Raw genomic sequence first — 15,736 nt, forward strand, 5'->3', positions numbered from 1 at the left:
ACCACAATACCTATAGCTGCCTTTGGGTACATACCCAAGTTTCTACCTTTTCACTCTGTATTAATTAAATGGGAATCACTACGGTCTCATGCACATGTGTAGCCAGGCACGGACGGTAGATTGGAATCCTCCTCATGCACCTAAAAGAGTGTGATGTAGGCCAAGCGGCACATGCACCAGCCTAGATGTGTGACGGCCCAAATCAAACACGAGAAAAAGCATGCAAAATCAGGGAGTCTTTGCATGACACACTTGTGTCACACATATATGGTAGAGAAAGACTGAAAATACATGTGGTATTTTGGATCCTGGACGCTGTCCGAACATGAATCGGGCATACCACAACCTGACTGCATGCTCACAGTCATTAAAGCCACTGAATTGGTGGCGCACACATGCAGTGTTCTCACTTGAGCACTGCAGTATCCAGTGGTGACTTGCATGGGGGAATGAGGCATCACAGGTCAAGCGTTTCTGTATCAGCTTCTCCTCCTGCAGGGATGGGGAACATGTAGTCCTCTCTAGAGGCTGTTGAACTCTTGACTCTCAGCAGCCCCAGGCAACATGGGGCTGGGAGTCTGGGATGATGGAAGCTGTTGTCCACCAAAATGGGAAGAGCTGCAGTTCCCTATTCCTGTCACTAGGCTTTTCAGTGGGTTCTGCTCAAGCAAATGGTATATATGCATGCTTGAGTAAGTATTGCCTCCTTTTCCAACCCACACCCAAACAAGGCAGCAGTGTGCAGTGGTAAGAATGCTGGGTTCTAATGCCCAGTTAGCCATGAAGCTTGCTGAGTGACCTTGGGGGCCCGTCACATCCTCTCAGCCTAACCCACCTCACAGGGTTGTTGTGAGAAATTAATGGAGAGGCGGAGAATGCTTGAGCTCCTTGGAGAAACGCTGGAATACAGATGCAATGGTACATAAATATCATGGGAAAGGGAGCACCAATTATTTAATCCACACTCACTGTGAGAACAAAAGAGGGAAGTGGAAATATAATCAACCGGTGGTAAATGACCTTAAAAATGTGCCTGAAATTTCCAGAAGTGAACTTCTCATTTTCCACATTGACTAAAACATCGGAGGCCCAGCTGGCTTCAGTGCTAGGAGTGCTTTCTACCAGCTTTGGCTGAGGTGCCACCCACAACCATTCATATAATTTAGGTACAGTGGTTCATGCCTTGGTATCCTCAATACTTGATTATTTCAATGCACTTCAGTCTGCCCTTGAGGTTGATCCTGAAGCTGCAGCTGGTGCTGACTGCAGCTGCTAGATTGCTATGTGGAAAAGACTACTATTATCATGTAACACCTTTGTTCAGGGAATTGCAGTGGCTGCCAATATGCTACCAGGCCAAGCTCAATGTTTTATTGTTGGTATATACAGTAACATCCTCTGCATCTCAAGACCAGGTAACCTGAGAGACCAGCTCTCACTCCACACCACTGCTAGACCACAACAGTCCACAACAGCTGACAGTATCCCATGGCTAAGTGGGTCAGTTGGCTTTCAGTATCGTTGCACCGTGTGTTTTTTTAATGGTGCAATACCAAGCTAGGGGGGGGGGGGACTGATTTTTTTTCTAGCTTGGTATTGTTTTTGAATTTGTCCACCACCAGCATTTTGAATCTGCCTGGCTCTTGTTTCATTCTTATATTATAATGCTTCTGTGATGTATTACTTAGATGTTTTGATGTTCAGGAATCTAAACTGTTTGCAAAAATAAATACATGAGTTGCCAAAAACAGCATCCCTTCTCCCTCCTCACCTGTGCTGGTACTGATGTTCTCAGAACCGACAGTTTGCCCTATCAAGTGATACTGGTTAAGCCTTGAACCGTCTTCTGCTACTACCACGGATGCTGCCGGGCTGTGAGTCCACACATAGATCACTTCGGAATTGGGATAAGCATCTGGAAAAAATAGCATGTGAGAAATTGAGTCTGGAGATTAATATTCATAGACTTGAAATCTTACACAATAAGCAGGGCTTAATTCCAAAGCTCAGCTCTGGAATCTCTTGCTAGTGTCAGGATTCAGTCCTGCACACATTTTATTCTAACATCAAGGGAGACTGAGAGCTTGGTATTCCCCCCCCCCTACCTAGTCTGCACACATTCTAGATCCGTTGCATATTTTTGCTCTGAAAAACACTTTTTGAGCAGCTGGTTTCTTTCTGAAAATAAAAGGTCATTGTAGGTTTATTCTAGACAGCCCCATAGTGTGTCCATTCGGGAGTGGCCAAGGGTAGAAGAAGAGGAAATTAGAGAGATAGTTAAAAATTTCAAATCGGGGAAATCTCCTGGGCCAGACGGTCTACCAATAGAATTATTCAAGACCTATATAGATTGGTGGGCAGAACCCTTAGCTCAATTGTTTACTCTCATAGATAAATATGGGATCATACCTGAGATATGGCTAAGATCAATAATTATCCCAATCTTTAAAAATGGCGACCCAAAAGAACCAAGGAATTATAGACCGATAAGCCTACTATCAGTGATAGGGAAAATCTACGCTAAGCACCTCTTATCTAAACTCCTTACCTGGATGAAAAACCTAAATTTACCAGGGAAAGAACAAATAGGTTTCTCCAAAGGTTGCTCTACATTAGACCACTGCCTTATACTTATGCATTTGGTTGAAAAATACAGATCCCAAAGGCAATCTAAGATATATGCTGCTTTTGTGGACTTTCGTGGTGCATTCGACTCAATTGACCACCCAAAGCTGTGGAGGAAACTCGCAGAATTAAAAATTGATCAGCGCTTACTGATTCTAATACAAAATCTATACTCTTCCAATACCTGTCAAGTCAAACTTAACACCAAAGGTCACCTTTCATCAGACATCCCAAACTCGAAAGGGGTAAAACAAGGGTGTATTCTTGCCCCCTTTCTATTTAATTTATTTTTATCAGACTTGCCAGATCACCTTCAAAAAATAGAATCACATGCCCCTAAACTTAATCAGAAACCAGTCCCTCTCTTATTATACGCAGACGATGCTGTCCTACTATCATTAACGAGCTTGGGTCTGAAACGTCTTATATCTTCTCTGATCCTTTACTGTGAATGTAACAAACTCTCTATAAATTATGAGAAGACAAAAATTTTGGTCTTCTCGAATGGTTGGAAATTAGAGAAATGGAAAATAAGAGGGCAAGAAATCCAACAAGTGAAAATCTACAGGTATCTGGGAATCTTATTCCAGAGCAATTTAGGGTGGGCAAATCATCGCACAAATGCCATAAAACAGGCAAAGTGCACCTCATCAGCAGTTGCCCGTTTTTATTATCAGAAAGGTAATCAATTTATTCCTGCGGCCAATCAGATATTTCAAACAAAAGTGCAATCCCAGATATTCTATGGAATCCCGCTATGGGTCCAAGCATATAACAGTGATTTAAAAAAGATTCACTCCAGCTTTCTGAGGCGTATTCTTGGACTCCCAGCCGTGATCAAATATGAAACAATGTGTGCAGAAATAGGCATACACACAATGGAATATTGGGCCTGGTCCACCTCAATAAAGTACTGGTTACGCTGCCATTTTCGCTGCCCTCCATCAAGTCTGCTCGCTGATTTGCTCAAAGACTCCTATAAATCAAGATGGTATCAGTACCTCGAAAAAAAGATTGAATCTTTAGGCATCGAGCTGGAGCCCCTGTACAATTCTAATGAGCAATACATTTTCCATAATATCCTAACTAGACTAAAGGATGTCGAGAGACAAAATATTATGGCAGCTGTAAACAAAATTTGCTCCCCCATATTCTATGATTTAAATATCTTAGATAGCAGAGCCAATTATGTCACTAAATTAATAATCCCAGCCCAACGTAGGGCTTTTATGCTGGCCCGTTTGAATGTTTTTCCCTCAGCATTTGTCAGGGGAAGATATCAAAACATTCCCAGAAACAAGAGATTCTGCAGATGTTCTATGAATGTCCCGGACACTGTAGAGCATATTCTCTTTCATTGCCCATTGTACAGTACGCTCCGTCAACGCGTGCTGTCCCCTCTTTTGGGTGGTCTGGAACCCCAGCAAGGTGAATGTGTGGGATTCTGCCTATCCGACGTTGACCAAAGGGTAACGGCGGGGGTAGCCGAGTTTTTGGTAGCAGTCCTCCAAGGAGCAGGTTAACAAGGAAAACCACTGATTTTATATGTATATATATAAATATGTATGTAGCCAACTGCTGCCTTTCTATATATATTTTAAGGCTTTTATATGCTATTTTCTCTTTTATGGTTTTATTTGCATAATGCCTAATAAAGGTTTGATAAGTAAGTAAGTGTCCATTCGAAAACAGGTGAAAACAGATGTAGGCAGTCCCAGCAATAGGGGCAGTATCTGCACCTGCCTAGTGACACTGTGGGTGGATATATACCCAGATTGCAAGCACCATTTCATTCACCTGGAACATGTGCAGGGGGGGAAATGTGTGGATATCCTAATCAGGGAGGGTTTCTAAATGCATACCAAGTAACTGCCCCCACCTTGCGGACAGCAGAATTTAGAATCAATCAAATGAAAGCAGCTTATTAAAGACAAACGACATATTTGTGCTACAAATGGGTTGGTGTGCATACATCCAAAGACTGAGGATATGCATGGTGACCAAAAGAGGATCTTGTATAGTGGGAGATAGAGGGAGAAGGTTTTTGGGCAGAGTGTTTAGACACAAATCTCTCCCGTTATGAAAATTTAGCACCAGTTTTAAACTGTAATGGAAAATGCTCTTGTAAATGTATACCCTTTCTTATTCCTAGGCATCGGGAACTATCATAATGTTTCCATATTTCATTACTTTTTTAGCCTGCAAGGTAGGTGACTACTATATCTTATAGATGGGAAGCAGAGACTGGGAAATTGTCAATTTCACAGAGCCATTCATCAGCGAATGGCTGTGATGAGCCTCCAAGCATTTCAAAATTCCTGCGCAGAAGGCAATTCCATTAACATTCAAATGGTGAGCAGATCAGCACATGTCTTCTCCAAATTGCACAACAGGCCGCGACTTCTGAGCTTGTGTGCACCCTATTTATATGACAAAACAGCGGTGCTTGCAGTTGTCATGTGAGGTTGCCTATATGAGACTTGCACGCCTGTTACAAAATTGATTGTAATTTTTCTTTTGCTCTGAAACAAAGTCAATCAGTATAAGGAGTGGGGATTTTTAAAATCCGTGTAGCTTTCAATATAGCATAGAGAAATATGTATGTCAAGCCTCCATGGATTGTGACCAGAGCTGGCTCCGTTTTTTGTAGGTCCCAGGCAGTAGCTCAACCATAGAGTATTTGCTTTGAATGCAGAAGGTCTCAGGCATCTCCAGGTAGGACTAGGAGAGACTCCTGTCTACAATCTTGGGAAGCTGCTGAGAAGGAGTAGGGCACTGTTATCCCTGACCATTGGCCATGATGGCTGGTTCTTATGAGGGTTGGAGTCCAACAACATCTGCAGGGCCACAAGTCTGGATTCTACTGTACTCAATACTGACCTTGATGGACCAATGGTTTGACTCAGTATCAGGTAGCTCAATGAGTTCTATCTCCTGTAGGTTCCTACTCTGCCAAATAATGACACAAGCAAATGAGCAGGGTGGCCTCTGAAGAAAGGGACCAGGTGCCTGCCCGCTGCCCGCTGTATGCTATTGACATGCCAACTTGAGATCAGCAGCAGATGGACTGCAACTAGCTTTCTGTGGGGGAAGAGCAGCTGTGGAGGGCAGGACTTGGAGCCTGGTGCTGATGGGTGACTACTGCTGCTTCAGAACCAGCCAGGTTGGTTGGCCTGGGGATTCTTCTTCTTCTTCTTCTTCTTCTTCTTCTTCTTCTTCTTCTTCTCCTCCTCCTCCTCCTCCTCCTCCTCCTCCTCCTCCTCCTCCTCCTCCTCTTCCTTCCATCACTCTGGTCATGGCACCACTGCTGTGCCCACCTGAGAGTGACTGCATGGCTTTCATAGCTTTATCTGAGCCTGTACACAAGAAAGACCAAAGATGGCAAGTTGTTCCCTACAAGCAATGGTGGCCTTATTGCGCCAACCTCACTGCTGATAAGATGCCAGGCTAGCTGCTGCTACCCACCAGTCATATTCAGTAGTCCACCCACAGCCGGTACGCCTCTTGGGTTTTCTTGCTGTCTGAGGTTGTGAAGGCATAGGCATTGTCAGAATATATGGCTGGGGGATATATTTGGCTTAGGACAGGGTGGGAGCAAACATTGTACAGGCCTGATTTAAATGCTGGAAGGAGGATATATACCAAGAAGAGCCTTATGGAGCAAATTAGGAGAATTAATTGCTACAAGAGCTGTATAAAACTTCAAGCTGTAGGAAGGTAATTGCATCACTCCTAAATAAGCAGCGCAGAATCACTAAGGGGGGGAAATGGTGCTGCTTTCAGCCTAGGAGTTAGTGTTTTATTATGTGATTTTGAAGTATTTTAACAATGCAGCCTGTGTTACCTTGCACAATGTAAGGAAAAGAGAGAGGATGTTCAAACTTCATCATACTCTCTTAGCTGCCTTATGATTTTACGTCCGTGTAACTAATAATAGTACAACTGTAATTCAGGAAAACATGTTTTTGATACTAATTTGATGTTTCTCGAAAGAGTTATTCGTACCAGCTGCCATTTTTTTTTATTTTAAAGGATATTCAAGGGACATAAAGAGGGGGTCCAATGTGTAATAGGCACAATATATAACAGCCAGATCCCTTGGTTTTTGCATTCATGCTATTCTTCCCCTCCCCCCACCCCACAATAATAAACAAGTGAAGTGAAAGCCTTAAGGTGACAGGATTATGTGCTCTGAGGGCTACATGCTAATTCCTACATGGAAGTGTCTTACATGTTGGAATTTTGCAATACTGAAAACAGTCTCAGGATCTCAGCCCAGGTCCTTTAGCCCAACTTCCTAGCTGCTGGTCTACAATGGCTATGAGGCAAAACGAGGATGCAACAATGTTCCCAAATGTCTAACTTATTCACAAATTAACAATTCCTGTTTTAAACCATTATAGAGAAACAAACATTGGGGGAGAAGAATACATTATTCCTACTCTTGTAACATGGAACACTTATTGGATGGGTATGAAGTTGCCTGCAGGGAGTGGGGGAATAAGCATTTCAAATGGTAATAACATTGCCAAATTGGAACAGTATCCCAATTTGACATATTTTGGCCTGAGTACCACTACTGGTGCGATTCGCACATCCAATGTGACTTTTACAATGCAGACTTGGCTTGCAAGAGTATCCCCCTCCTCAATTTTCCTGAATCTCCAGTACTTTCTGTCCCCCTTCCTTCCTTCCTCTTGCTCATTGATGTTAATATTTATAGTGGAATATTTATTTTTGGATGCAACATTTGATCTGGAATGAATCTGAAAATTGATTCTGAACTGCGCGTTGACAGTGGCTGCATAATTATCTCTCTAGGGGAAGCAGCCAGAATCGGTTATTTCGGCTGCTATTGTTTTTTCCTTTGTGCGCTCTCCTGCTACGCTTGCCGACTTATTGTCACTATAAATCCCGCTTTTTAAAAGGGCCCTAATGGCTGAGCATTGAAAGAGGGTGATTTTGAAGCCACATCTTTAGAAACTGAAACTATACAGGGCAGTTTTAAATAGACTGGAGCTCTTGTAAGCATGACAACAGAGCAGTGACTTCCAAAGAACAATAAAGTATGGGAGCTCAATTGGGTGGAGTCCAGCATGCAAAATCATGTTACTTTGTTGCAGGTTTAACCACAAGTGTTGGTTCTAAATAAGGTTGCTGTTAAGTTGTGGGTGAACATATCAGACGACACAGTGATTCTTCAGACAGCTCTTGTTTATTCACAGGCTAGAACAGAACTGAACTGAAGGGTTCAGCCAACCTGCTTATATAGAGCTCAACTACAAAACAACAGTAACAACTTTCTGTTACTATCCAATCACTGAACGTCACTTTCAATTCCTTATTTGCATATGTGGACCTGAGTGAAAACTATCTACAGTATCTATCTACAGGGTGAGAACTTCAGTACACAACAGTTGCCACCTTTGGTCAGGCAAAATATGGGACAGGTCAGGGGTAGGAATTGGGGGGCCCACCAAATCCTGCCCCCTTTGTACAGACGAGTTTCCCAAATTTGGCCTCCCAACTTCCTCACCACCCTGGCCCCACTCTTCCCCTTAACTCACATAGACAGGCAGGGGCCAAGTCCCAGGGAGACTTGAGCTACACCTCTAGCCTCTTGCCCATGCTGGTGTCAGAGGCTCGAGGATGGAGGAGGGAAGAGGAGAGGTCAGATCAGATCAGAGTGGCAGAGGGAGTCAAGTGAGAGCGGACTTGCACAGTGTTAAATCAGTAGCTGGCAGCTGAGGAGGTCTCTCCTTTTCCCTTTTTTCTATTGTCGCTCACGCCAGGCTGGGCTCCTTGTCAGCTGCACCAACAGTGATGCAACCACCATTTTTGGCTGGCCGAACTCAAATACGGGGGGGGGGGGGAAGGAGGCGTCCTGTCTGAAGTCCAAAGGGGACAGGAGACATTTTTGTCTCAAACAGGGCAATCCCATTTTTTAGGGGCTGGTGTCAACCCTCATTCTTAAAAAAGCGTAAATCAGGGCTGGGGAGGGAAGGAACTAAAGTTTGCATACACTTTCTACCAAATATGTAAATCTAAGTATCAAATTAAAATATAAGAGATTTATAAAAATAAATGTTATCAGGTTATTTTGTATAGTACTATGCATAATGGCTGCCCCTGTTTTTGTGGAACAGCATCCATGTTGAAATATGACAGGCACGCACTATTAATCCTATTCAAAGCTGGAGTTTTCAGCGGTGATAGTAAACCCCCGTAAACCAGTGTGGCACAGTCAGTGACTGGTGATGAACAAGAGAAAGCATAGCATAGCAGACAGCTTCTGATAGTTCAGCTGCATGACCAAGCTCCAGCTTCTAGAAGAAGGCAAAAGAAGCAAATCAATCTTATGATCTCCAGCCAAATGCGGGCTGAAGGAAAATGGTGTCGCTACCCAATTACTGTATGCAGTTGGAGCCGTGAAATCAAAGCCATCTCCAAACATTGCCAGTAGAGCATTTCATTTGTGTTATGTAGGGGATAGCCACCCACCAGCCATTCTGATGTAGATCAATGTTTTTCACTCCCCCCCCCCCATTGTGTGCCTTGGGAGGTTTTACATTCAAAGGCACAATATAATTCTCAAATAAATAAATAAATAAGAAACGAAGATTGCTCTCACATGTGCTTACGATGGTGGCATAAGGCCTCGTACGTGCAAGGATCGTACGGTAAAATAATGTCCATAGTCCTTGACTGTTTTCTTTGTTTACAAATTATTGGTTTGCTAGTTGCCTACGAAGGGGTTCAGTTTCCCTTTCTAGAAGACAATATCTTCTGCTAGGGACAAAGTGGTGTTTGGAAAACAAATGATGGATCAGTGGAGGCTGATTCATTTGAGTTTAGTGGGACAGCAACCTACTTGCCCTTTCTACCCTCAGCTAATTCTCTCTTGGTTGCCTTCTCTCTTACAGCTACAGTGGTACCTCGGGTTACATACGCTTCAAGTTACGTTCGCTTCAGGTTACAGACTCCACTAAGCCAGAAATAGTGCTTCAGGTTAAGAACTTTGCTTCAGGATGAGAACAGAAATCGTGCTCTGGCGGCGCAGCAGCAGCAGGAGGCCCCATTAGTTAAAGTGGTGCTTCAGGTTAAGAACAGTTTCAGGTTAAGAACGGACCTCTGGAACGAATTAAGTACTTAACCCGAGGTACCACTGTACTCAGGAGATGCTTCTGCCTATCATTGACTCTGGCTCCACTTACTTGTTTGTTTGTTTGTTTGTTTGTTTGTTTGTTTGTCATCCTAGCAGTCCCAATGGGCACACTGCCCCCTGTTTCTTTCAAGGGCAGCACAGTTTATGCTACTGCGGCTTTCACACTGCTAGCGCAACAGTGTTCCTCATATCAAATACATCAAGTGTGAACAATGTACCTGCATCTTTGAACACCCATGTATGTGTACCCAGTTCAGGTCGAGTTCCCACTACACAGGTGTGTATGCAGTGCATACTTTATATTGTTGTTGTTGTGGGAAACACTGGTTTACCTGCAGCGGTTGTACCTAAAAGCTGAGCTGAAACTGGGAGGGGAGAGACACATCATTAGTTTTTTCATCCAATGGAAAAAGTGCCTCCCCCTTTACCCAATCATTCAGGTCCCTCAACAGTGACTGAAAACATCTGCAAAGTGCATTTCTGTTGTCAAGGCCCATGCTCTCTGTCTTGCCAATGCAGCATAGTTCCCTTGGCATGTGTGTGTTTCCTCCCCACACTAATTCATACCAGGGGCAAAGTGCCAGCTTCAATTGTCCATAGTGTTGTTAACACATAGCCAGATCTGAACGTTGTTATGATGTCATCACATTCCCTGTGTGATCCCTGATTGTCTAGGATCACTCAGGGAAGAAGAGACCCCAGAGGAAGGGGGAAAGCACTAAGTAGAAGCAGAAAAAGAAAACCAATGAACGCACACCTCTGAAAAGCAGAGGGAAAAGGTACTGTTTGAGGGGAGCATTCTACAGACCCAATTGCCTCACATTCCCCATTGTATGTTTGTGGCAAAAAAAATGGCACATCTCTTATCAACCATGCTGAAGATGTTCTGGGTAGAGTTGACAGCAGTTCTGTTGTTCTTGCAAGAGTGTTTGACTTCTGCCCCCACTCCTGAAATTCCACAGCAGGATGCTCAACGTTGTGGGCTTTGGAAGTGGCAGATGCTGTGCCGTGTCACGCTAACACATCTTGAGAGCTTACTTAATTTGATTTAAAAGCTTTATCTCTGCCCCAAGGCTGAGGGTCAGTAGCTTTCTCCTCTCTGACTATGGTCCTGCACAATACCAAAGAGGCACTAAGGCATTCAAGAAGACAAGGTTTTAAACGGCCTAAATTCTTGTCTGAGTGGAAGTAAAAGCTACTCATTATAGAATGCGGATGACTGCTAAGTAACCAGTAATGCAGCAGCAACAGCTTCTTAAAATATACTGCAGTAGTAGAAGGAAATTGTTTCGAGTCTGCAGGCAAAATGCTGGGGTCATTGTTATCTCAACATGGAGTACTTGGAATGCATGATACTATAAAATGCTTTTCAGACAGAGGGCTAATGTAATGTTTGGAGTTTGCAAATTCCAAACACTTTGTCGTTAATAGTGGAAATATTTTCAATGTAACAAAATGATACTTTTTTAAGAGGAGTGAAAGATGGGAATTGGTATAAAACAATACAGTGTACTGTACTTTAAACTGAGAACAATGCACATACACAAAGTCAAATATTCAAGTTTTGATTTTCAGTTTCCCCCACTGTTAGTTACATAATAATCACCGTCATTTTACTTCCTGCATCCCTCTGACCTCACTGTTAGCTGTCACTCCAAAGCCACACCTATCTCTTTAACTCAGAATTAACACTTTATGCATCTGATGATCACAGACTTTTATGCCTTAATAACACAGATAGTTTTTAAGCTGACACAAGATCAACTAGGGCTGCCAGACACCTGGAATTTTCCAGACATTGCCAGGATTCATCCTTCAAAAATGGCATCTGGGCGGAATTTTCAGAATTCGGTTTAAATGTCTGGTGGCCCATTTTGGAAGTGTTGAATTTTGGGGCAAATTTCCTATAAAAAGTTCAACAACTTTGGCAAAAGGGGAAAAAAGCTCGCTGACTGTTTGTCCAGATTTTCTCTTGTGAAATATGACAGCCCTAGTTCAACATTACTATCCTTACAGAAGCATCAACAATAAAGACTTGCATTTCAAATTCTAATTTCAGTGCATTTTTTATTTCACCCATGGAGATATTCACGTGGAATGAAATATCCATGAGGGTTTTGCGAGAAAGATTCATAAGCAGGAGACAAAACTCCTGTCCAAGGACGTTTTCCTCAAGGCCCATCATGTATTCTCGTGGAAACAAAGCTTCACAAGAGAGCTTTGTGACAGTTTCTTGCTTGGGTGGGCAAGACTTTTATGTGTTCCACATTTTGGGAGTGGATCATTATGGCGTGCTTTGTGTAGGCCTGTCTTCCAGATGGAAGCTTTAGACCTGTCTCAGCACTTGTTTTCGGAAGCCTGACAACAGCTTACAAGCTTTCTGTGCCCTGTATTGCTTCTTTTCTTCAGTAAGTGTAATTGCAAGTTTATACTAACAGCACACAAAGCCATGTCTTCTATTGTGTCTCCTACTAAAGCAAAGGCATACAGGTCTGTTTCTCGGAAATTTCTGTCATTCCTGTAACTCTAATAGTCATCTCTCAACTAAGATGATGGGCTTTTGATTAAAGGGAAAGTCTTCCATCAATGTGAGCGCATTCAAACTGGAACCCAATACAAACATTTCTGTTGGCTTTTCATTGGCATGAGATTCAAGAAGTATATTTTTTGAATCTGAGGCTATTCAGGCAAGCAAACCAGCAGACGAGAGGAGCCACAGAGACAGGATGTGAGATAATACGATAAAACAGATTCATTGTTTAGAATTTCAGAGGATACAGGTACAAGAACAAGCAGGTACCTGATATCTGTTAACAACACAAACAGAAAAATCATCTTCAGGAGTTCAGTCTAAAGATGCAGAGGCAAAAATTGTCGAAGAATGTCCTTGGACAAAGGCAAGCCTTGCCCCCAACAGCTATGCCAGCTTCACATGATGATTTGAAGGGAACTTCTAAGCACATTTGGCTGGATACACTCAGAAGTTTCCTCACGACTGGGAAGCCAGCCACTATCAGGCTCTCTGATTCCAAGAAAGCTGTTACATCTGTTCAGCTAAATATGCTCACAAGCCCTCTTCAGACCTTCCCTCTCAATTCTGGAAGGCTAAAGCAGGAGGATGTATGTTCAGTACATGTGGGGAGGCGGGGGGGGGGGCTGCACAAGTGCCCCTGCCCCAGTTTTTGTCCTCCACATATTCATGCCAAAAGAGGGCTCCTGTCATTTTGTTCTGAATCTAACTGATGATATCATAGGGGAACCTTGGGCCAGTCACCATTTCTCAGCCTAATTTACCTCACAGAGTTGTTGCGAGGATCCAGTAGGGAAGGGGAGAAGCATAGAAGCAACCTTGAGCTTTTTGGATAAAAGACAGGAAATAAATATAACAACAAGAAAAACAGTAATTGTTCCTTATGCCCTTTGAAAGTCCTTCCCGCTTCTTCCTTGCTGCATTTTCTTTGTGGCTTTCAGCCCAGAAATATAACATTCCCTCTGACTAGTCTTAGGTCGAATCTACACATATATAAAAAATGTTGTGAAAATGCTTAAGAAAAAACTTTTTGAAAAATATATTGAATTTGCAGTTTAGTCTGGAAAAGGGTTTCAAGTAAATTATAATGACCATTATTAGTTCTTCCTGTCAAGGTTCATATTTCCATTAAAAAAAATACTTTCTCTTCTGTTTGTTTTTTAGCTTTATATAATAACTATAGGAAAGAATGGGAAAAATTCAATGTTGCACTAAGTTCTTCAGCAGTTTACCAGTTGTGTTGGTGGAGTGACTTGTGCAAGAAGCCAGCATGGTTCACGTAGCTGGTTGCACAACAAATTGCTGTAGCACCGACACTCCCAGTTGCACAAACAGCTTCTCCTAGCACAACTTTTGCACTGGATTTTGTATTGCACAACCTTTACCTCACCCTTATGCTCACCCTTATGCCAGCACAACAGCCCCTTGCATTGGCGGTCAGGGAATGCAGAATCCAGGCCAACAATCCTGTTTTCTTCTGGCTAGATAGTTGAACTCTACACACACACACACACACACACACCAATTCTTGAAGCATTTTCAAAAAGTTAGCAGGAAAAGTTCAAGTTTCTTCTAAAAGTTCTCTAAGAATAAAGGTAAAGGTAAAAAGGTAAAGGACCCCTGGATGGTTAAGTCCAGTCAAAGGTGACTATGGGGTTGCGGCGCTCATCTCACTTTCAGGCCGAGGGAGCCAGCATTTGTCCACAGCTTTCTAGGTCATGTGGTCAGCATGACTAAACCGCTTCTGGTGCAACAGGACACCATGACGGAAACCAGAGCTCACGGAAACACTGTTTAGCTTCCTGCCGCAGTGGTACCTATTTATCTACTTGCACTGGCGTGCTTTTGAACTGCTAGGTGGGCAGGAGCTGGGACAGAGCAACAGGAGCTCACCCTGTCATGGGGATTCGAACCACCAACCTTCCGATTGGCAAGCCTAAGAGGCTCAGTGCTTTAGACCACAGCGCCACCTGCACCCCTCTTCCCCTCTTCTAAGAATAAACATCTGCCTCCTTCCAAACACTTCCCTGCCAACACTTTTGTTCCCACTCTTCTTTACAGCTGGTTTCCCTCCATGTGAGGCTCAAATGATAGTTGGAGAAGGATACAAAATGGCAGCTGTCCCTTCTAAAATAGCAGAAAATGCAGCTTTAAAGGGGAGGAAAGAATGGGTGCCATATTCAGGAGGAGTTTGAAGCACAACACATCTCCTTATAAGCCATGATCATGGAAACCTGGAAGGCAGGAATGGCAGCTCTGGAGGCAAAGGCAAGTGTAATAGCAGAAAAACTGGATGGAGCCACCGAAACTGCTTCTGTAACCATGGATTTAAGTTTGCAGCCAGAACAAAAAATAAATAGAAGGCTGCTTCACGAAAATAAAGGCATTAAGTCTAAGCCTGAGGAAGTTGAAAACATTTAACAAAATGTTAATTTACATGTGTGCTGGTTTAAAGAAGGGGCAGAATGAGATAATATTACAGAATTTCCCTGGAATTATCCCCAGAAAATATGAAAAGAGTACATAGAGCACTGTCAGCATGCCTATGTGATGCAGGCCCCCCACAAACAATATTGTTATGTGCTTCCACAGTTTTAAAAAGAAAGACAAGATCTGCACATTTTTAAGAAATGTTGAAGGAATAATACATGGCAACAATCCAGTCATGATCTTGCAGGATTTATTCTCAGATACTTTGAAAAAACGAAGCACAGAGTTGCGCTCCACAACACTCAATAACTGCAAGGTGCAGGAATAAGAAACTATTGGGCTTTTCACTTTTGTTTAGTTAGTCCCTAAAGGAAACACCGGGACGCGGGTGGCGCTGTGGGTAAAAGCCTCAGCGCCTAGGGCTTGTCAATCAAAAGGTCGGCGGTTCGAATCCCCGCAGCGGGGTGCGCTCCCGTTGCTCAGTCCCAGCGCCTGCCAACCTAGCAGTTCGAAAGCACCCCCGGGTGCAAGTAGATAAATAGGGACCGCTTACTAGCGGGAAGGTAAATGGCGTTTCCGTGTGCGGCTCTGGCTCTCCAGAGCAGTGATGTCACGCTGGCCACGTGACCTGGAAGTGTCTCTGGACAGCGCTGGCCCCCGGCCTCTTGAGTGAGATGGGCGCACAACCCTAGAGTCTGGCAAGACTGGCCCGTACAGGCAGGGGTACCTTTACCTTTAAAGGAAACACCAAACTCTCAACCACCAACCACAAGGAAGCCACAGAGCTACTAACAACGCTAGAACTGGACTCTCCCACTTGAGCAGCAGGATAGTGAACCCATTGGCAAAAATGACCCTGTTCAAGATCCCAGGTGGGAGAGCTACAGCAAAGCCAAAAAACCATCGAACAGAAGACAAGGAAGAGGTGGCATTGCACATATTTCAGAAAGGTTGCAAATGTCTAGAAAATAAGCTGGAACTAAGGC

At 43.4% G+C, this 15,736-nt stretch overlaps 2 protein-coding genes across 3 annotated transcripts in view; one reads left to right on the forward strand and one right to left on the reverse strand.

Moving 5' to 3' along the window:
- GABRA5 (gamma-aminobutyric acid type A receptor subunit alpha5) overlaps nucleotides 1-15,736 on the reverse strand; it is a 71,011-nt gene that overhangs the window by 8,750 nt on the left and 46,525 nt on the right. For both annotated transcript variants that reach the window (XM_028727834.2, XM_028727835.2), the window contains exon 7: nucleotides 1,772-1,915. In XM_028727834.2, the coding sequence (XP_028583667.1) occupies nucleotides 1,772-1,915 (144 nt within the window). The remainder of the gene's footprint in view (nucleotides 1-1,771; nucleotides 1,916-15,736) is intronic.
- Nucleotides 1-15,736, forward strand: part of GABRB3 (gamma-aminobutyric acid type A receptor subunit beta3) — a 198,258-nt gene that overhangs the window by 1,931 nt on the left and 180,591 nt on the right. The gene's annotated exons all lie outside the window — the stretch shown is intronic.

The sequence above is a fragment of the Podarcis muralis genome, chromosome 4, assembly GCF_964188315.1.
Source record: "Podarcis muralis chromosome 4, rPodMur119.hap1.1, whole genome shotgun sequence".
Taxonomy (NCBI): domain Eukaryota; kingdom Metazoa; phylum Chordata; class Lepidosauria; order Squamata; family Lacertidae; genus Podarcis; species Podarcis muralis.